Here is a 22,600-nt window from a genome sequence, read left to right as displayed (position 1 = left end):
TTACATTTTCAACTTTAACATTTAAGGGTTTGTGTGGACCAACTGAAGCATTCGTTTTGAAAATCGAATATTTTTTATGTTTCTATACGGATGCTCATGAATCTTTTAATTATATGGGATACATTTGGTTTTGTGAGATGGTCTGGAATTTTACAGCTCATAAACATGTTGAATGCCAAACTACATAACACAAGCCTTAGCTATGAGCTTACATCTTTCTGTAGTATTTTCTGAACACGTAAGCATCTGTGAAAAGTAAGTGAAGCTCTCTTTTGAGAGCACTATTATATCGTATGTTAATGTTTATGTCAGTCCAGTCAGTCCTCTCTTATTTCAGATATAATGTTGCATCCACTGTTGCTGCACACTACATCAAATCAGTTTCTTTTAATGTGAAATGACTTAATGTCAGACAGCAGTTAAAAATGTTGCTTTTAATGTATATTCTGACATGCCAAGAGTTATTTTTTCATAATCTAATGTAAGATTTTCCACATATATACTCAAAAGAACATAGAGAAAGAAGAGTTCAAAAATGCAAAGATTGAAGTAAAAAGACACAATTCTAATTGAATTATGTGAGTGGGAGTTAAACAGTGGATAATTATGATGTGAGCTACTTACAAAAGACACGATTAAAATGTTCAGTGCCAACAATATTTAAAACAAGTCACCATTCATAAATTAATGTACTCAACATGGCCTACTGACAAAATAATAACAATAATGCTAATCGACATTATCAAAACCTTTTCACATGACATCGTAACCATTCCACATTTCCCTCCATTTAAAAACCTTTTTAAAAACATACATGGTTGAAAGTAATTAACAATACCACATTTCCCTAAGTACATAAATACTGCATGACCAAATGTTCTCATTGGACATTTGAGTAGCCCTCGCTGGTTTGATCCTGAGATCACTGTCATTAAGGCAGCATTCGTTTCATTCAGACTACAGCAAATGTGTAGATGGCAAATAGCAGCTTACAAACAGAGGTGGACATAGACCATAGAGTCTAACGTTATAGAAAGATGCCAATGTTTCCACAGCCCCCGATTCAACTTCTCTTCTTCCACTCAAATATATTGAAAGCTCACAATCCCATGACAAACAAGCAGACTGATGTTTTTTAATTTTCTCTTTAAATTATTAATTGCACTGTTTGTAAGCATGTAGTTCATGTTGCGCTTTCCTCAGTATGTATCACATGACCCATATATTTATAATAAATATGCTGCAGTATATTACACAGCTAAAAGTACATATTAACAGATGCATTGGCACTCAGAAAATGAAAGAAAACACTAAGTACAGAAGCCCTTTCTGCTGCTTGGAACTGATGGATATGATAACAAAGGGACATAAGCTACTTTTGCTAACGTTATTAGATCCTTTTCATTCTTAAAAAGGTTTAATTGGGTAATGTCCTTTGCTTTTTCAGTGGGTTCAGCCACTAAATGCTGCTTTTACCGGACCTCTCTGGGAGAAACAACATGGGGAAATTGTTTCACTGTTTGGCTTGAACCATCAGTGTGGGTCAGTGATGGAGGGCATGTTTGAGAACAGTTTGGGCTCTTGCTTTCAATGGACAATAAAAATTATAATAAAAAACAGGGGGCACAGAGACAGTAAGATGAGAAATGACATTTTAGGGAGGAACAATGTCAGCAGATGTAGGTAGTATACTTGAATGTTACTGTACTGTTGATGTAGACAGTTATTGTCGACAGAGAAAAAATATTAGAAGGAGAAAACAGCCTTTGGTAATCTTAAGGGAAAGAAATAATGTTTTACTTGGCAGCATTATAAACCACAGTGTAAAATAAAGAGTGAAGGCTTCCGGCTAGTTTCTTTTTCTTTCTTTTTTTACAGAAAAATGGGCTGGTGGTTCATTAAATAAAGTCACAACTCTCAAGTCCGGCTCATTCATCAAATGCCCATTTTCACCACACTGCGTCAGGCGAACTGCACTATAATTGTGGTAAAAGTTTTTATTCCGCCCTTCATCACACTTGAATTATTTGTCCAACCTGAACTCAAACAACAGCACTGCTTAGCAACCTCGTTTTCTAAATCGTGTGAAAAAAAGCAGCGTCATGGCTCATTTAGGCATCCAATAAAGACAAAATCCAAAAAGGTTGGCTATGGAGAGTCATCAAAAAAAGGACCGTACACTCTCGAAAGTATTTTAGCACTGAAGAGAAAATATACAGCATCTCTGTTTTTTTGGTCTGTGCACTGACATATGACAACACACAATGATACGTCTTTCTCCGTTCTGTTTCTCAGGCTCGTCTCCAAAGCCATCTTTACACAACAGCTGATTCTGTCTCTTTTGAGCGCAGTAACTGTGAATTCTCTGAGTAACAGTGGCACAGTATGAATATGTGAAGCACGCCACAGTGATTCACCTTTCAAGGCTCTCTCTCTTTAGATATGGCAGCATTAGAGAACGCAAAAGCTCTTCATATGCTTCTCACAAACCTTTGTCATTTTTATTAGGAGCACATGGCCCTCGCAGACTCCAGAAATACCATCCCGCTGAATTTATGCGAACATTTCAATTGTTATTGCACCTCGTGGCACAAGTCAGCTGTGATAATCAAATCAATTCTTCACACAAAGTGCTCGTCTTCCCCTCTGAAAAAGTATTTACATAACGTAATACCAGCCCTTCTCCAGAGAGCGACCTAAACTGGCAGTCTTAAGTGGCGGCACAGTCTGAGGGCAAAGTGAGCCGGACCGCCCCTCCATTTCCTGTAGAAGCAGAAAAGGCTGCTGAGTTGGGTCCATTGGCCTCCATAGTGAAGAGCTTGCAGGCTCGTGGAGGGACATAGTCTGGGGCGGGAACGGTGGCGTTGGCGGCTGTAGCAGGAGCCTCTCTTTCAGGACTGGAGGCGTGAGAGGAGCAGGGCGAGTTGGTGGGGCTAAGTTGCACAGCTGTGGTGTCCTGCATCGTGTGCTCACTGGTCTCAATCTCAAATGCCGCCCCTCCACTCAACCCCCCTCCGCCCCGACCCATGAATCCCAAACCGCCACCTCCTTTGGACCGACGAGAGCTTTGAGGTGGAGGCAAGCGACTGCAGATGCAACAAGCCCCAAAGAAGGAGAATGCCACCAGCAGGAGTATAGGCCCGATGATGATTGGGGGATTGCTAGAGGGCACAAGCGTGCTGAAGGCGAAAGCACCCACTAAAGTGATGTTGATGCCTGCCAACATGATGCACAATCCACATGCACAGCAGAGGGCTGGAGAAGGCAGACCCTGAGGACGGGATTTCCGCTTCTTGCGGGTCTGCGTTTCCTTTTTGGGCGCTGATGTGCCAGAACTCTGTTCGCTGCAAACCATATTGGCAAGGGTCACAGATACAGCGTTGCTGCCACAACCCCACTCACACCTGCTGTGTCCTTATCAGCAAATTATAGAAAAAACACATTTCTTCTTAATGAGTGCTTGCTTCTCACACTATTAATGCAACCTGTAGTGTAGAAACAAAGAGTGAGTGTCATACTTTATACTAAACTGCAGGTATTATCAGAAATTTACGATAACAGGCATTACAAGATGCCATTTATTGCGTTGTTATTAAAGTTGGCCCTTTCAGCATTTAGGGTCAATAATAATATATAATACTATCAATAATATGTACATGTGTACATGGACGGATGGACGGAAAGACAAATATATAGATAGACAGATAGACAGACAGACAGACAGATAGATAGATAGATAGATGGATGGATGGATGGATGGATGGATGGATGGATGGATGGATAGATAGATAGATAGATAGATAGATAGATAGATAGATAGATAGATAGATAGGTAGACAGACACTGACATATAAATTACTTTCTTTTCATCAAAAAATCCTAACAATATAAATCAGCAACGGCTGCTGTAAATTCAGCTTTGCCATAATGGGAAGCAATTACATTCTAAAATATATTCAAATAGAAAACATATTTTTAATTATAGCAATATTTCACAATATAACTGTTTTCATTTTATTTTTTTACACTAACGGTAATGTATATATATTTTATGATAAATTATAAAGTAACTTATTTTCCCATAATTTATTTTAAAAATGTGTTACAGTGTATTTTAACAAAATAACTTAGGTTACTGTCAGGTAACAGTGAGTCTATTAACAGGTTTTACTGAAGCATTTATACCAGTACATAGTATTGAAGGTATTAGTGCATAATTATACCATTAACAATAAAAAATTATATTGAATAGCGCATTACTCAACAGTCATGACACTCAGAAAAAAGGATGTTTTCACATATTCACCATTTGCTCTTATATGCAACTGTAGCCAACTTCACAACACCAATGTCATATTAGCCTAATTTCTGAAACAAAGAAAGCTAGTAATTTCAGACAATACCCATTTAAAAAGGTATTGTGTTATCAGCTGTGTAAAATGAATCAGTATAAAACCGTGGGTAGCCTACTAACAGGAGCAATGAGCATCAATGCTGGTGGATGTGTTAGCCAATGAGACCTCAAATGTAGTTAAAGACGACCCTTTAAAAATATGTGTATATATAAATATGGTGCTGTGAGCCATATAAACACGTGCAGTGATTTAGAATATTATCAGCTTCTCTTCACAAATAAGAAAGATCTCACCGCTTAGTCGACGTCCAGAGGAATTATTACCCAGGCTGATGATGGATGGAGGTCTCCAGGTACCTGCGTAATCTGTCGTTTCCTTTAAGTCGAAAACGCCGTCCTAACAAACATATGATGTCTTTGACGCAGGTTCGGCTGTCACCGCTGCCCGACTCGTTTAAAGATCAATAGGCACTTCCTGGCACTCAATCAATACACGTCCGTCGCGCTCCACACGTTATTGTGCCCGGCTCTCAGATTCTGAGTGACAGAATGCTAGTTCCCTCATTTAACGACTATTTTTCTTTTACACATCCAAATGATACTAAGCATTAAGTGTTATACTATTTTCCTTTCGCGTTAGCAGTAACAGGTTGCACAGAAGCCCGTGTGTTGATCAGTGCTGTGGTGTGAATGAGCGAGATCGAGAGCGAGCGGGTGGGCATGTGTTCACGGAGTGTGTAGGGAGGAGGGACCCTTGCTCTCATCATCAGCTATGTCCACAGTTCCCAGTTCTCAACATCTCTTTACGATAGCAGGCCAAACTACCACACCTGAAGAAACCGGCACATAGTTAAACCTTTACAAATATCACTGCCAAAATACCATCATTATTTATAAGTACTGCAATAAAAACGTAAAAAAAAAACGTTTTTTTTTTATACAGTGTTTAAACTATATTTATTGTTTTGTATTTATTGTTATTTTACAATAGTAATAATAAATGTATTAGGCCTAACTATTAAATTATTTTACTATAAACTGTCTAAATTGTTATACAGCATTGTACATTATTATACTGTAAATATGTTGTAGACTAATTATTATATGTAAATGTTTGCAAAGGAACATTTAAACATAATTCTCTTTTATCTCCCTTTAAAAAAACTGTACCATGATTACCATCATTTCTGTCAAAATACAGTGTTTGTCATTTTATTTAGTTGATTATAGGGGTCACAGGTTACTGTTGTTTTATTTCAGAAACAAACTGTACAGTATATAGGATAGATATTTATATGTATTCATAAGATGTTATATATTTCTTTTTGTTTTCTATCATATATTCACTGTTAATGCTTATTTCATAGTGGTGTGGTAAACCTTGTAATTCCTGTATATTTAATGTTTCAGCACTTCTCCATGACATAAGAACTAAACAAGAGATTCTTATGGAGCAGCAGAGGAACATTATAAGGATGGTGCATGATCTCAAAGCAAACAATGTTGATGTGATCACAGTGGCTAAACATTTAAGTCTAAAATGGTTTCCAATTGAAGATTTAAGGTCATTAAATCGATCCAGCATGCTTTAGAAATAAATATTTAATGTACTTGAACTTAGATTTCTGGGTGGAGTGTCTGTGAAGGACATGGTCTGGCGAACTATGAGGCAGGCAATCAAAAATGACTTGGCCAAAGTGGTGAACTGGAGAGGTGTAAATGGGAAAACACCTTTCCAAAGTTTGGAGCTTAAAAACATTGTGATTGGTAAGTTTTTCCCATTTCATGAATGAATGTTGAAAGTCATAGTTCTTAGACTGGTGGTGTCTTAAATGTATTTTTTAACTCGGTATTTGTATGCTCCTGCTCTAGAGGCTGTAAAAAGAATCCTGACTCCAAACTGATCTGGAGGTCAAAAGTTATTCAGCTGTGGATTAATCTATAGCTGGTGACTGTGAGGGTGGCAAAAAATGAAGAACACCTTCATTTTAAATTATTGTTAAGAAAGAGAATATTTTGCATAGTTTTTGTTGTTGTTGTTTTTTTTTGCAACTAATATTTTTACCTTTATTGCACATCTATTAATATGAGTTGTATTTCATGTGTCGGTTTCTGCATTTCATCACATATGCACAACAGTTTTCCATCCTTTAATTTGCATATTGCTTTATGGTTTGTAACAGTTTAATTTGGTTTCGCTCGTCTTTTTGACATCTGGGATTTCCGGCACTGTTGTGGGCCAGAAATGGATGATTTCTGGGGACACTGTGAAGTTGTGGGTGAGTTTTGGTCGGATTTCAGCATTGGTCTGGTTGATTTTCGGCTAACGGCATTTGGACCAACCTTGGGTCATAATTCCATGTTGTATGTGGGTCAAACTCACAGCAGAAACCAGAAATGGAACAACCTTTTACTGGAGAGAATGAGTTTGGTTTGTGATTTTATAAGTAATAATTCAATATGATGGGTTTTTAAACTATGGTACCTTTTGAGGTAGTCACTTCCAGCTTGTATTTTTAGCAAAATGCACAGTCAACTTTTTCTATAACAGCTGCTTATGATGCATAGATAGATAGATCTATCACAATTTATTCCAAAACATGATGCATGATGGGATACATTAAGCCTGGTATAGAGCTCCGGAGCGGTATTGGAGATAGTGGGTTTAGTGTGTGTTGAAGGCACTGCGCTTTGGCATTATTAAGACTTGCGCACTACTGATAACAGTCCTGTCAGCTAGTAATAATTTTTTTAATAATTCATATGAATATAGCCTCTTATTAATGACTTGCTTTTATTAATGGATGCATTTAACATTTAATTATACAGCATCTCAGCATCACACACACATACACACAGTAATGTATAAGTTGCATGTAATGTAATAATATTTCCTTTCTTTCTGTCTTACAGGATTGTTTGCAGATAATGCTGTTCTTCTTTTTCAGAAGTTTTTTGTGAGCCAACCCTCACAAACCTTCCTAAAAACTAAAAGAGCTATTACTGAGTCTCAGCGAATCTTGCCATGATCAGCTCTTCCCAGGTACATTTGTTTAAAATATTTTTGAATCAACATTTACTCATCAAATGTTCTGGTTTTAAATTAACTTAATTATATGTTTAATGAGCAATATTAATTGCACACAGAGTAAGTAGAGATTATCTTGTTTCACAGAAGAGAAGGAAGACCAAGGAAATTATTTGCTCAGGATGAGGAATGAAGACGGCCATCTTGAGCCCAAACAAAGACAGAAGTCCACCGGTATGTGTGTATTGAAGCAATGCTGTGTTGAGTGTTACAGCACTTTATGATTTATCTCACAGGACTGTTCATGTCAGCCATAATTATTCTTTCTAATATGTTTTTTTTTTTTTTTGATACAGCTATTACAATTATAGCATGTTGGCAAAGTGTGAATGGGACATTTTTAAAAAGTTTAAAAGTAAAAGAAAACACACCACCTGTTTGTCTTAAATAAAATAATACAAGTTTTATAAAAGTGGTTTACATTATTTCTGTCACGGCTTATGCTGCTGGAAGGAACACGGAGCCGAGGGATAAGCGAAACAAGGATTTATTAAATAAAACATAAACAAGGTAAGTCGTAAATAACAGGTGGCAAGTAACAGGTGACAAGTAGACATTTAGACGAGTAGACCCGACCAAACAGAACTGAAAGGACAAGGCTTTTATAGAAGGGATAATTGGGGAAACACAGGTGGATGGCATGACTAAATTAACAGGGACATGGAACACATGGGGAAATGACTAGACACACCTGGGAACTAATCAAAACCACACACGGAAGACAGAAACTGGGTCACAGGGGAAAAAACACACAAAATAAGTCCAGGTGTGTGACAGTACTCCCCCCTCCCGGTAGGTGCGTCCTCGCACCGTAGAAACAACAAAGGGAGGCGTGGGTGGGAACTTGGGAGGAGGTTCCGGTGGAGGACAGCCTCCCAGGAGGGGGCCAGCAGACAGGGACCACAGAGGAAGGAGCCAGGGAGGAGATGACGGAGGGAGGAGCCAGGGAGGAGACAGGAAGGATGTGAAGCAGGAGGTACCCAGCAGGACCCAGGCCACAGCCATAACGGCCCAAGGTGGGGCCGACGGTGGAAGGAGCCATGGAGGAGGAATGGTCACTGACTCCAGGGACTCGACCCACGGCAACGGAGCAAGTGGAGGAGGAGCCCGAGGCGGAGACGGAGAGCCAAAGAGCCAGGGTGACGGGGAGGAGCCGGAGGTCCTAGGCGGAACAGATGGCTCTGGTGACTGACGCGGCGATGTGGATCCGGAAGGCCGCGGTGAGGCCAGAGTGACCGAGGACTGAGGTGTAGCCGAGGGGATGAAGGAGCCTGACGGAGCCGGAGGGACGGAGGGATGAGGCGAAGCCGGAGGAGTGGAGTCCCGAGGCATAGGATGGACGACGCCAGACCAAGGCGGAGCCGGAGGGATGAGGGAGCCAGGCAGAGCCTGCGGACTGCCGGGCCACGGCGGAGAGGAAGGAGCTAGGAGCCATGGTGGAGCCGACGGGTCAACGGGCCGAGGCGGAGTCCAGGCCTCAGAGGCTGGAGGCGGAGGTGAGGGAGACGCCGACCAAGGCGTCGCTGGAGGATGGCGGTCCCGCTGAGCTCGCACCACAATGATGGTAGGCTGAGGGCGAGCAGAGGGGCAGCCAGACGACAGCGGAGGAGGAGGCAGGAGTGGGTGGGAGGGTGGGAATTTTGGAGGAGCAGGCATTGGAGTAAGCTCTGGGGCTGGAGCCCTTCCTGGGCTTAACGGAGGATCAGGAGCCCGTCCTGGGCTTAACGGAGGATCAGGAGCCCGTCCTGGGCTTAACGGGGGTTCAGGAGCCCGTCCTGGGCTTAACGGGGGTTCAGGAGCCCGTCCTGGGCTTAACGGGGGTTCAGGAGCTCGTCCTCGGCTTAACGGGGGATCAGGAGCCCGTCCTGGGCTTAACGGAAGATCAGGAGCCCTTCCTGGGCTTAACGGGGGTTCAGGAGCCCGTCCTGGGCTTAACGGGGGTTCAGGAGCCCGTCCTGGGCTTAACGGGGGTTCAGGAGCCCGTCCTGGGCTTAAAGGAGGTTCAGGAGCCCGTCCTGGGCTTAACGGAAGATCAGGAGCCCTTCCTGGGCTTAACAGAGGATCAGGAGCCCGTCCTGGGCTTAAAGGAGGATCAGGAGCCCGTCCTGGGCTTAAAGGAGGATCAGGAGCCCGTCCTGGGCTTAAAGAAGGATCAGGAGCCCGTCCTGGGCTTAACGGGGGAACAGGAGCCCGTCCTGGGCTTAACGGAGGATCAGGAGCCCGTCCTGGGCTTAACGGAGGTTCAGGAGCCCGTCCTGGGCTTAACGGGGGTTCAGGAGCCCGTCCTGGGCTTAACGGGGGTTCAGGAGCTCGTCCTCGGCTTAACGGGGGATCAGGAGCCCGTCCTGGGCTTAACGGAAGATCAGGAGCCCTTCCTGGGCTTAACGGGGGTTCAGGAGCCCGTCCTGGGCTTAACGGGGGTTCAGGAGCCCGTCCTGGGCTTAAAGGAGGTTCAGGAGCCCGTCCTGGGCTTAACGGAAGATCAGGAGCCCTTCCTGGGCTTAACAGAGGATCAGGAGCCCGTCCTGGGCTTAAAGGAGGATCAGGAGCCCGTCCTGGGCTTAAAGGAGGATCAGGAGCCCGTCCTGGGCTTAAAGAAGGATCAGGAGCCCGTCCTGGGCTTAACGGGGGAACAGGAGCCCGTCCTGGGCTTAACGGGGGAACAGGAGCCCGTCCTGGGCTTAACGGGGGAACAGGAGCCCGTCCTGGGCTTAACGGGGGAACAGGAGCCCGTCCTGGGCTTAACGGGGGAACAGGAGCCCGTCCTGGGCTTAAAGGAGGATCAGGAGCCCGTCCTGGGCTTAACGGGGAATCAGGAGCCCTTCCTGGGCTTAAAGGAGGATCAGGAGCCCGTCCTGGGCTTAACGGGGGAACAGGAGCCCATCCTGGGCTTAACGGGGAATCAGGAGCCCTTCCTGGGCTTAACAGAGGATCAGGAGCCCGTCCTGGGCTTACAGGAGGATCAGGAGCCCATCCTGGGCTTAACGGGGGATCAGGAGCCCTTCCTGGGCTTAACAGAGGATCAGGAGCCCGTCCTGGGCTTACAGGAGGATCAGGAGCCCGTCCTGGGCTTAACGGAAGATCAGGAGCCCTTCCTGGGCTTAACAGAGGATCTGGCATAGGTGAATTGGAACCCCCCTCATTTTGACCCATTTGGCGCTCCATATTTTGCTCCCTCGTGGTGGGCAGTGTCGCCGGCTCTCGCACCTGGTCTGACGGGATGCTCTCTGGCTCTCCGTCATCGGTGGGCTCGGGCTTATGCCTCGTACCGTGGGGAGATTGTAGGCTGGGCTCTGGGTCCAGAGTGGACCTGGCGAGATCCTCCATTGGGCCGACTGTGAGAGGGGACCCATTTCTCACCAGATTCCACTCTATAAATGCGGCGAAATCCTCCCGAGGACCATCTTCGGGCGACAACGCTCTGCACCTAGGGTTCAGGCTGGCGTGATAAAAGGTGCAGAGCGCGTGGTCCGGGTAGCTGGTGGCATTAGCTAGCCAGAGAAACCGTCTGGTATGGTCCTCGAGAGACAGTCCCTCCTGCTCCAGCAGGAGGAGGAGGTATTCGGGGCGATAGAGGGGATCCATGAAACACTACGGAAAGAAAAAAGACTGTGAAAAAAAAACGGAAAACAAAACGGAGGGAAAACACGCAGTTTTTAACTTTTTCTGGTCGGGTCTTCTGTCACGGCTTATGCTGCTGGAAGGAACACGGAGCCGAGGGATAAGCGAAACAAGGATTTATTAAATAAAACATAAACAAGGTAAGTCGTAAATAACAGGTGGCAAGAGGCAAGTGGCAAGTAACAGGTGACAAGTAGACAAGTTGACATTTAGACGAGTAGACCCGACCAAACAGAACTGAAAGGACAAGGCTTTTATAGAAGGGATAATTGGGGAAACACAGGTGGATGGCATGACTAAATTAACAGGGACATGGAACACATGGGGAAATGACTAGACACACCTGGGAACTAATCAAAACCACACACGGAAGACAGAAACTGGGTCACAGGGGAAAAAACACACAAAATAAGTCCAGGTGTGTGACAATTTCATTGTTTCATAAATGTTTTGTTATAAATTGTGGATTGATAGTTGATTGGTTTGAAGCAAGGCCTTACACTGCACAGACTAAAACACATTTGTGAGAGAAGTCAGGAACTTTGGAGAAAGATTCTAGAGGAAAAAAGACACATTTACTGCAACAATAGATGAATTATAGAGGCAAAAATTTCTGTCACATGTTAAGGGGTGTCTCGTGAGCAAGTCATTTGCCTCTAACTTTTTCTTAATTCTTGCAGAATTAAATTTTTATTGCAGTGTTTTAATCTGTACAGATGATCTCATCAGCCAAATGAGGGGTTTTGACCAAGTGATGCTCTTGAAAGGAGTGAAAGAAGAGGATGTGGTAAATTGTCTTCAGAGAAAAAGCTTCTCAAAAGGTCTTAAAACAGCTTGAATAATGGTAAGTGTGCAGTACTACAAGGGTAATAGTTGCTCACACTGCTAAAATCACGCAGAACATAAGCTGAGCTCTCTGTCCATTAAACAACTTCATCTGAATTGTTTGTGTTTTTTGTTTTACTTTGACCAGGTCTGGGAACTGTCTGAAAATGGGATGTTAGGACTGAGAGATCCTCTGGCTGAGAAAAGGCTACACTGGATATCAACCACAAACTGTTTCCAGACACGAGAGAAGAAGATTATGATGGGGAGATGGAACCAGTTTAGATGTGGTGATAAGGAATCATTATTTTCTGAAACAGTATAACATGTCTTATATGTATCACATGATCTGTATCACAGTTGACTGGATGGAATCTTTTTACTTTTAAGGACATTTCATCACTCATCTGTGTGAACTGATTCATTTATGATATTAATGAATTTTTGATCTATTATTATTTTCCTTGAATCGTGTTTGTCTTGATGCTACTTTATCAACTTCATAGTCTATGCTTCAATAAATTTAATATGGTGAATATTGTGTGTTGAAAATTCTTGGTAAATTCATAATTTAACTAGGTAGGCTCATATGTGTTTATTCTACACTTGAAAAACGTCTCAAGGTTACGAATGTAACCCTGGTTCCTTGAAAGAACGAGATGCTGCATCAAGCGCTTTGGGGAACGTCCCTGACGAGACCGACTCTGAATATCATGTGCAATCTGTCCAACGGAAGGGCGTGACGTCACGGGCGGGGTGACGTAGCGACCAGGAAGCTATAAAAGCACGTGCCGTGCAGCTGGCTTCAGCTTCGAGTAGGGAAGCAAGCGCCGGCAGGGGTGCCGGGATTATGGCTCTGCGACGCAGCGTCTCGTTCCTTCAAGGAACCAGGGTTACATTCGTAACCTTGAGACGCTCCTTTTCAGGAACTCGAGCTGCGTCAAGCGCTTTGGGGAACGATGTACCCACGCTGCCAGACTTCCAAATCCATGCCTAGTGTGTATCCGAAGAGCACAGCTAAGGCGAGAGAACAGCATGTCAAGGTCATAAAATCTGACAAATGTAGAGGGCGTGGACCACCCCGCAGTGTTGCAGATGTCCAAGAGGGACACACCTGCTGAGAAGGCCTTAGAGGCCGCCATACCCCGAGTAGAGTGAGCCTAGGCTCCCAAAGGAAGGGGAAGACCAGAGGACTCATAGGAGACGTTGATAGCCTCGACTATCCAACGACTTAGGGTCTGCTTGGAGGCAGGAGAACCCTTTTTAGGAGGACCGTGGCAAACAAGCAATTGGTCGGATTTTCTCCACAGGGCAGCTCTGTGGACGTATGCGTCCAGTGCTCGCACTGGACACATACAATTTAGCTTTTCCTGGTCTGGCTCCCGAAAGGGAGGAGGACAGAAGGCCTGCAGTACGATTGGTTGTGGTGTAACAGAGGGAACCTTCGGAACATAACCCGCTCAGGGGTATAAGAATGCTTTGGCCATACCAGGGGCAAAGTCTAGATAGGTAGGGGCCACCGAAAGGGCCTGAAGATCTCCAACTCTCTTTAGTGAGGTGATTGCCAGTAACAGGGCAGTTTTAAGTGTCAGATGTCTATCTGAGATATCTTGTATTGGCTCGAATGGAGCTTTACAAAGAGCCTCTAAAACCACAACCAAATCCCAGGGGGGAACACAGGATCGTACTGGAGGTCTCAGCCTCAGCGCACCGTGGAGGAAACGTGTAACAAGGGGGTGTCTACCCACTGACTGATCATTGAAAGGGACATGGTAAGCAGCTATGGCCGCCACGTACATCTTTAATGTGGAGTGGGTTAACCCCGCAGAGAGCCTAGCTTGTAGAAACTCCAGAACTGTACCAACTGGGCAGTTAACAGGGTCAAGCTGGCGGTCTCTGCACCATGAAGTGAAGAGTTTCCACTTCAGGGCGTACAGTTTCCTCGTAGAGGGAGCTCTGGATTGGAGGAGGGTCTCAACAACCTCAGTTGAGAGACCGGATTCTATGAGCTGTGCCCCCTCAGGGGCCACACCCACAGTTTCCACAGCTCCGGGCGAGGGTGAATTATCGTGCCCTGCGCCTGTGAGAGTAGGTCTGTCCTGATTGGTATCTCCCATGGAGAGCCGTCGAGGAGCGAGACTAGATCTGCGAACCATAATCGGCCCGGCCAGAATGGGGCTAATAATAACAGACGGACCACGTCCCTGCGTACTCTCGCCAGAACTCCTGGGAGCAGAGCGATAGGGGGAAATGCGTACAGACGAAGCCTCGGCCAGGTCTGTACCATAGCTTCCAGTCCCAGAGGAGCTGGATGAACTAGAGAGAACCAGAGGGGACATTGCGATGTCTCCTGAGTCTGTTTCACCACCTCGGGGGGAAGTTTCCATTCCCTGGGCCTCGGCCCCTGCCTCGACAGTATGTCTGCTCCCACATTCAATCTCCCAGGAATATACACTACTCTGAGCGAGAGGAGTTTGCCCTGGGACCACAGAAGGATCTGGTGTGCCAGCTTGTACAAGGGGCGTGAACGCAGACCCCCCTGGTGATTGATATAAGAGACCACTGATGTGTTGTCGGTGCGCACCAACACATGGTGACCTCTCAGGTCTGGGAGGAAATGTTTCAATGCTCGATAGACTGCTAGCATCTCTAGGCAATTGATGTGCCATGTCAGATGGCGACCACTCCACAGACCGCGGGCAGGGTGGCCACTTATGACTGCACCCCAACTGGTGAGGGACGCGTCTGTCGCTAGCGTTACACGGCGACAAGGAGTTCCCAGCATCGGGGCCTGATTCAAGAACCAAGGTTTCTTCCACATGTCTAATGCACGAAGGCATCGCCGCGTGACCTTGATAACTCGAAGTGGATTTCCCCTCGGGGAAAAGCCCTTGGACTTTAGCCACCACTGTAGGGGTCTCATGTACAGCAGGCCAAAAGGTATCTCGTTGGACGCAGCTGCCATCAGACCTAACAATCTCTGAAATTGTTTGACAGTGAGTGACTGGCCCTCTTTGACTCTCTCGACTGATGTGACGATCGACTCGATCCGGTCGAATTCCACACTATGCCTAGATAGGTGGTTCTCTGAACTGGAGCAAGTACACTCTTCTTAGCGTTTAGTCTCAAACCCAGCTCCCCCATATGTGCGAGAACGTCATCTCGATGTCGAACCGCCATCTGCTCTGATTGAGCTAGAATCAACCAATCGTCGATATAATTTAGAATGCAGATGCCCTGCATACGGAGGGATACCAGAGCCGCATCTACTATTTTCGTGAACGTGCGGGGTGAGAGTGCGAGGCCAAAAGGAAGTACTCGATATTGATAAGCTTTGCCCCCAAAAGCGAACCTCAGAAACTTCCTGTGTTGTGGAAGGATGGATATGTGGAAGTATGCGTCATTGAGACACTATCGTGTCAAACCAGTCCTCGGATCTGATTTGAGCTACAACATGCTTGACAGTGAGCATTTTGAACTTCAGTGGCATAACTGAGCGGTTCAGGTGATGTAAGTCTAAGATCGGACGCAACCCCCCATTCTTCTTTGGAACTATGAAATACCTGCTGTAAAACCCGGATTCCCTGTCTAGAGGAGGGACCACCTCGATGGCCTCCTTCCTTAATAGGGTATTCACTTCTTGTTCCAGTACCAGAGCCTGCTGGGGGCGGACCACTGTCAGTTTAACCCTGTTGAATTTCGGCGGTGGATGACAGAGCTGAATGCAGTAGCCTTTTTCTATTGTACGCAGGACCCACTGAGATACATTTTGCAGTAGTTTCCACGCTGCTAAATAATCTACTAAGGGAATCAGTCTCTCGAGACTGACCTCTGGTGTAAGAGGCCCCCGAAGGGGTGGCGAGCATCCCAGCTCCGCTACACTCGCAGGCGGAAATAACTGGGAGCAGCGCTCGCTGGAGACCGCTGCGCCCTGAAACTCTGGCAGGGTTGGCAGACCGACCTCCTGAGGGCACTGAGGTGAGGCGGGCACTGTATAATGAGGTGGACCGCGCTCTACCCCAGTAGGGGCTACCCTCAGGACCCTTGAGCCACTGGTGCCAGGATCTTTTTGTCGAGGACTTCCGGACCTCGATAACAGTTCTTAAATCAGGCTTAGCTTTGAAAGTCCCCAACTCAGAGCCTCTCTGAGGCCCTCGGTCCCGTCATGGGGGAGCACGAGCGGCGACACTCTGTCTTTGCGCTTCCCTATATGAGGAGCCGATATGTGGCGTGGCCATCTCTCGCCCAGATGCACCACGAGAGCGACGAGGGAGGAAATTCTGGAACGCCGCCGTCTGTTTTCGTGCCTCCTGGAACCTGTCGACGACAATATTGACTGTGTCGCCAAACAGGCCAGAAGGCTGAAGCTGGGCATCCAGGAGGCAGACCCTGTCTCTTTCTTTGATTTCTGACAGGGTCAGCCATAAATGCCTCTCCGCGGCCACTAAAGCTGCCATAGACCGCCCAATTGCGCGAGCGGTCTCTTTAGTGGCGTGGAGGGAGAGATCAGCTGTCTTTCTAAGCTCTTCAATATCTTCAGACTTGATCCCCTCTCCCTCATCGATATCTCCCAGCAGGTCGGCCTGATAAGCTTGTAGGACCGCCATGGTGTGAAGGCAAGCCCCAGCCTGACCTGCTGCCACATAACCTTTGCCCACCAGCGATGATGTAACTCTAAGCGGCTTGGTGGGCAACGTCGGAGCCTTTAGAGACGATGCCAAACTGGGCGACAGATAGCCCGCGAGCGTCTGTTCGACCCGTGGCATTGCTCTATAACCCCGCTCTCCCAGCCCCATCACGTTGCCATAATATAGTGAATCGGGGCCAAAGAGGCGGGTCGAATACGGATGATTCCACGATCTCGATATCTCATCTAGGAGATCTGGAAAATAAGGTAGGCTCCGACGTGGAGGTGGTTGCCTCAGCCGCAGAAAGTGTTCATCTAATTTGCTTCTCTGCGGCTCAGAATGTTTCTCAGCAGGCCATTCGATTTTTAATTTATCTACTGCGCGTGTAACCACCTCTAAAAGCTCCTCATACTGGGGCGACAGGGGTGGCGAATCCCCGGCAACAGTCTCCACATCGACCTCCTCGGAGGAAGAGAGGTGAAGAGCTGATCCCTCACCCTGGGGGGAAGAAACCGACGAGCGTGCTTCCGAACCCAGGGTTTGGGCGCCGGATCTGGCAGATGAGGAAGGAGATAAGGACTGGCCCATCTCCATTCCCTCTGACAGATCCACCTGAGAACCCCACAAGTGCAGCAGCCGTTCTGCCTCGGCAGAAGCGGGGCCAGCACCGCGGGGAACGCTGGTGAAGGCTTCCTCCTCGAAAAGAGCCCTCCGGGATCGAAGCGTCCGCATTGGCAATCGTTCACAATGCGGACAGTCGGCCCCCTCGAGAGCCGACTCAGCGTGCTTCGATTCCAGGCAAGCCACGCATAAACTGTGTGTATCCCCACTCGTAATGTAGCGTAGGCAGGGAGGAACACACAATCTATAACGTGGCTTGGAATCGCCCTTAATATGTTTGGTCTTTGCTTTTACTTTAGGCATATTGAGGTGTTTTAGCTATCTTTTAATGGCTAAGAGACAGACAACAATTAATTGGACCAACGGGACAAACTTTTGACATGCACACACAGAGCGCTTGCTGACAGACGCGAAGCTGAAGCCAGCTGCACGGCACGTGCTTTTATAGCTTCCTGGTCGCTACGTCACCCCGCCCGTGACGTCACACCCTTCTGTTGGACAGATTGCACACGATATTCAGAGTCGGTCTCGTCAGGGATGTTCCCCAAAGCGATTGATGCAGCTCGAGTTCCTGAAAAGGAACTGCATATTTTAATAACCAGGATTATTTTTTACTTAAGACATAATTGTTTTTATCAGATTAATGAAATCTGGAACAACAATACACCAGAAAGTTATTATTGTATATATTTAATCACAAATATGCCTTTTTTTATATATATGTATATATAAAGGGAGTTACTAGATGAATTATTTTGAAAAGCCATTTGCTTTATTGTTACAGACACTTGAGGGATAACTTAGAATATAGCAGGAATGATCAACGTGGATCTTGTACTGCATTAAAACCAAGAGCATCCACATTACTGATGTCCAGCACCTGAGGAGCAAGATAAGGGGGTGAGGAGGACATTTTTACACTGATTGTGTTAATTAGTTTATATATAAAGTATTCTTATATATATATATATATATATATATATATATATATATATATATATATATATATATATATATATATATATATATATATATATATATAGTATTCTTAGTACTCCATGAATTCTTCCTTGTGTAATAGTGAAGTATCACAATGTGTATGCATTATCCTTGATTACTGCTTAACCCTCTCAGGCTCAAATTAAGTTTTAGTAACTTAGTAAAGTTTTAAGTACTCCAGATACATAAAATATGTATCTGGAGTAATAAGGTTTTTAGTTGCAAAACTGTTGCAAATCAGCAACGCCTGCCTTGAGAGGGTTAACAGTGGGGAATAGATAATGGCAAGTTGTTGCAGGTTTATCCATTCTATTTATTACTGTTAACTTCAAAAATAAAAGAAATAATCTATTATTTTTTATTTTTTTTATTATTAAATCATTTCTTTCTAATTTTTCCATGTTTCATGAGATGGCCTCACAATGTCCTGTCAAAAGCTTTACTAGCCATGATGTTAAGAATAGAAAAGTGTGGACTGTGAAAACTGTCAGATATAAATGTGACTCAACTCAGTTTGTTGTCCATGATGAGGAGAACACATATATGTAGGTTTTTCTGCCCTTCTACCCCCAGTACTGCCAAAACTGTACATTTCAAATGGCTGTAAATCAGAGTCCAATTAACGAATCAAAGAGAAAACCGGAAGGATTATTACTTATGCTATGCTGATAAAATAATGTCGGGCACAGTTTTCAGAAATAAATGGAAATGTGTCATAAAGGCATTTTAAATATTGCTCACTCTAAAATACCAAATTTCACTCTGTCTTTCAATTATATCATAGAGGTTTACACAATGAAAATATTTAGAAATCCAGTTTTCCATTAAATATATTATTTATTTCATTTCGTCAATAAATGATTTAAACTACATTACCCAGAAGCCTCCGTCGTTCTATCTATGGAAAGGGAAAACTAGGCGCTTTTTTTTTTGTAGTTCTTTGAAGTTATGCTTAGGGTTAGGGTTAGGATCTCGCTAAAGAGGTAATTTTTCTCAACATAGCAACCCTTAATTGTTGACTTAATCTATTACTAATGTGTTAATAGCAGCAAAACGTACTTTTGTAACACGATGCGCTGTTTAATATGGGTTAAAAGATAGTCCAACCACAGACTGTTCTGCGGTGACAAGGGAAATTGACAGCCAATGATATCAAAGCTGAGCAGCGGCGTCACGCTTCCTCATCCATTTATGACCGATGTCTTTCGTTTTTCGGCTGAAGGGATAGATTGGTTAACAATCAAAAACATTTGCTACCTATAAGATTGTGTTTTATTAACGTCTACACCTTCCTCCAACAATAATGCAAATGCTCTAATTATTGTTGTTCAGCTTGAAAAAAATTGGGCAATATTGCAGTGTTGGGGCTCTCCAGGACCAAGATCGGGAACCACAGTCATCAGGTCATGAAAGGTTCGACACACACTTTTAGTCACCATGCTCACTCGAACACTTGGGCTAAACACAGGAAATACGTCAAATAAATAATCAAGTGGTCAAGTGCAAAGATGGCAAGTGTGGGTATTTGGACAGTGCAAAAGTTTAAGAAACAACAAATGCTGTGCAATTTATAACAGCAGTTTGATAAAAAGGTAAAACTAACACAGACTTACTGCTGCAAATGTCTGCCTCCGCAGCTTTCTGTCTTCTCCAATTCTGAAGGAATACCTCCCCACAAACCACAGGGATGACTGCTTCCTTTACATCTTTTCAGCTAAAAAAAAAAATATTAATAAAAATAAGAAGGGGGGGGGGTAGAATAAAATAGAATTATGAACAGAATTTTAATAATGTTTTGTGAGCAAAATATTTAAAATATAAACTGATATGAATGAACTGCAAGAGGGGAAAAATATGTCCTTTTATTTATTTAATTTTTTTGGATTTACATAAAAAGGTATCAAAAGCATGGTACAGTAAATGTGTGATATCTGTCATATAAAAGCAATGATTATTGTATTGCTGTATTGATTATTAATATACCATAGTAAAACTACAGTTACTGTGGTAAAAACATGGTAAATGTCCCGTTCCTGGGTTTTAACTTCAAATTTAATTTGTTACTATTGTACGTTTCGTGGTTACCATGATTTTCATACAAATTTACATCTTTAAACCTGAAATGAATATATATTGAAAGTCTATGGCACGTCACGTGATCGATAGAGTTTAATCACACTAGTTAGCAGGTGTGTTCATTTAGTTAAACGCAATGAAACTCAAAGACAGCCTCGGATGACTGATATAATACAGCGAGTAAACAATATGGCGCTAATCTGATTAATAAAGAAGACAGAATACATTTTATAACAGGCATTAAAAGAGTGAATTTACATCTACTCACCGAACCTGTGGCACATGTAAACTGATAGAAAGTATCGCGATGTGTGCTGAATGAGACTTCTTGAACGTGATTTCATTGAGATAAACTATGAATAAGTGATAAGCGCTTACTTGCACGCGCCTTGGAGCGTTTTTAAACTCACCTTTTAATGCCGTTTTTCCTGCAGTTGAGCGTTGCTTTGGTCAAACTCACCGCTGAATGCTGTTTTACCTGCAGTTGAGTGTTGTTAAACTCACCGCTGAATGCTGTTTTACCTGCAGTTGAGTGTTGTTAAACTCACCACTGATGAACGCGCTAAGCCTTTGCACAGAGAGCACTTTGATATCAGATTGCGAGGATTTTTAAACCTCAAAAACAAGTTGGAGGGCCAGATAAAAATTATCTGGGGGCCGCCATTTGACTCGCCCTGTCATATATAATTTTTTGTAGCCTATTCTTTTTTATTTTTATTTATTTAGTCTCGACCCATAGAAGGCAGTCAACAAGTTGCGGTGTGCTGACCCAAGACGTCAAATTTAAACGCTGTTGAGTTCTATAGAAGTCTATCGGACTAACCTGCACGTTGAAAAATGACGCCAAAGGTAAACCCAGTGCGTCAAAAAAGTGACGCCAGATCCCTTGACCATGTGTCAGACATTTGATGAGTAGGGAGTGAGATTGTGTTGGATAGATAGATAGATAGATAGATAGATAGATAGATAGATAGATAGATAGATAGATAGATAGATAGATAGATAGATAGATAGATAGATAGATAGATAGATAGATTATTTCTAGTGCTTTTGTGCGAGACACCCAGTACAATGGTGTATAATTCAGTCATTAGTGTACGTCAGAGCTCTTGGCAACAGCAGGCAGTGTCTCTCTTCACTGTCGCCATGCAAGGACAGATACTGCATAGCCAGCCTTAGTGTGTCACTGATTGTCTGCGTGGGATGTACAATGATTCTGTGCTGTGCACGTTACGTGTTCATATAGTACGTGAGCATCTGAGTCATTACTAATGCTGGAAATGGCTACGGTGAAGCTATACTAAGCATGACAGAGAACAGGGTAATCAGGAAAACAAGTGTTTATTTGTGTGTAATGACGTGACAACAAAACTGTTGGAAATAAGACCTAGATAAGACTAAGATAATAAGGTAATAATTACAGTTTAAACAGTTACAACTACATTTTATAAAAGCATCTGCTAAATGAATCTTAAGTTTTAAATGCATTCTAACTGATTAAAATATTAAAGACTAAGTCTAAGGTGTGCTATCATGAATTCAGAAATCAATTCAAAACTAACAGATAACCAAAAATGCAAACCATCATAAACACAATAAATCATAAAGCAATAGTTCACCCAAAAATTAAGATTCTGTCATGTTGCTCCAAACCTGTATGATAGTCTTTCCTCTGTAGAACACAAAAGGGAATATTTTGAGAAATACTTTTGAGAAATAGTCATATTCTATATTCAAAAAATAAAGGTAATGTATGGTAAAAATGTAAAGGTAAGAAATGTATGTTTCCACGAAGAAACTTGAACATTTATGGAACCTTTCCAGTTCAGAAAAAGTATCTTTATTGTCGACAAAATTGATTGAGATTATAAAAATGGGTAATTTAATAATTTATATATATCATTCATTGTAAAATATTTTAATGGATTAATTATGGCTTGAAATGCACATTATAATGCACTATATGAACTCATTAATAATTGTAACAAGTTATATTGCATTATAATTCTCATTGTTACACCTTGGGGAAATGTAATACATTAAAACATGTGACAAACTACCAATTTCAGATTTGTAGATTAACAAGGAATCTCCAAACATCATGATGCCTTTTACCTTGGGTCATTATTTATGAAAATATATAATGCATTATAACATACATTATGAATACATTTATAATCCATTATTATGATTTATTATACATAAAGGCTTCAAGTAAAGTGTTACCTTAAAATGTTCAAACATGCTCAAACATCCTTTCCATTATCTTCTTTTATTTTCCAGAGAATAAAGAAAGGCATACAGGTTTGGAATGACATGAGAGTGAGTACATGATGACACAATTTTCATTTCATGGGTGAACATTCCTTTTAAGCACATGGGTGTCCT

At 43.4% G+C, this 22,600-nt stretch overlaps 1 protein-coding gene and 1 long non-coding RNA gene across 2 annotated transcripts; one reads left to right on the top strand and one right to left on the bottom strand.

Annotated features, from left to right (window-relative positions):
* Window positions 1-419: 419 nt before the first annotated feature.
* On the bottom strand, window positions 420-5,101 carry LOC132155107 (transmembrane protein 275-like). The gene is made up of 2 exons (XM_059563904.1): window positions 4,649-5,101; window positions 420-3,485 (listed from the first exon to the last, which is right to left on the bottom strand). The coding sequence occupies exon 2, from the start codon at window positions 3,353-3,355 to the stop codon at window positions 2,711-2,713; it is 645 nt and encodes a 214-aa protein (XP_059419887.1). The 5' UTR covers window positions 3,356-3,485; window positions 4,649-5,101; the 3' UTR covers window positions 420-2,710.
* Window positions 5,102-7,244: 2,143 nt separating this feature from the next.
* Window positions 7,245-11,903, top strand: LOC132154245 (uncharacterized). The gene is made up of 3 exons (XR_009437120.1): window positions 7,245-7,397; window positions 7,530-7,616; window positions 11,780-11,903. It is a non-coding gene; the product is annotated as an uncharacterized LOC132154245 (long non-coding RNA).
* The last annotated feature ends 10,697 nt before the right edge of the window (window positions 11,904-22,600 follow it).

This window comes from Carassius carassius, chromosome 12 (assembly GCF_963082965.1).
Source record: "Carassius carassius chromosome 12, fCarCar2.1, whole genome shotgun sequence".
Classification (NCBI taxonomy): Eukaryota; Metazoa; Chordata; class Actinopteri; order Cypriniformes; family Cyprinidae; genus Carassius; species Carassius carassius.
Note: the sequence above shows the minus strand (reverse complement) of the source record. Positions and strands in the feature narration are given on the sequence as shown.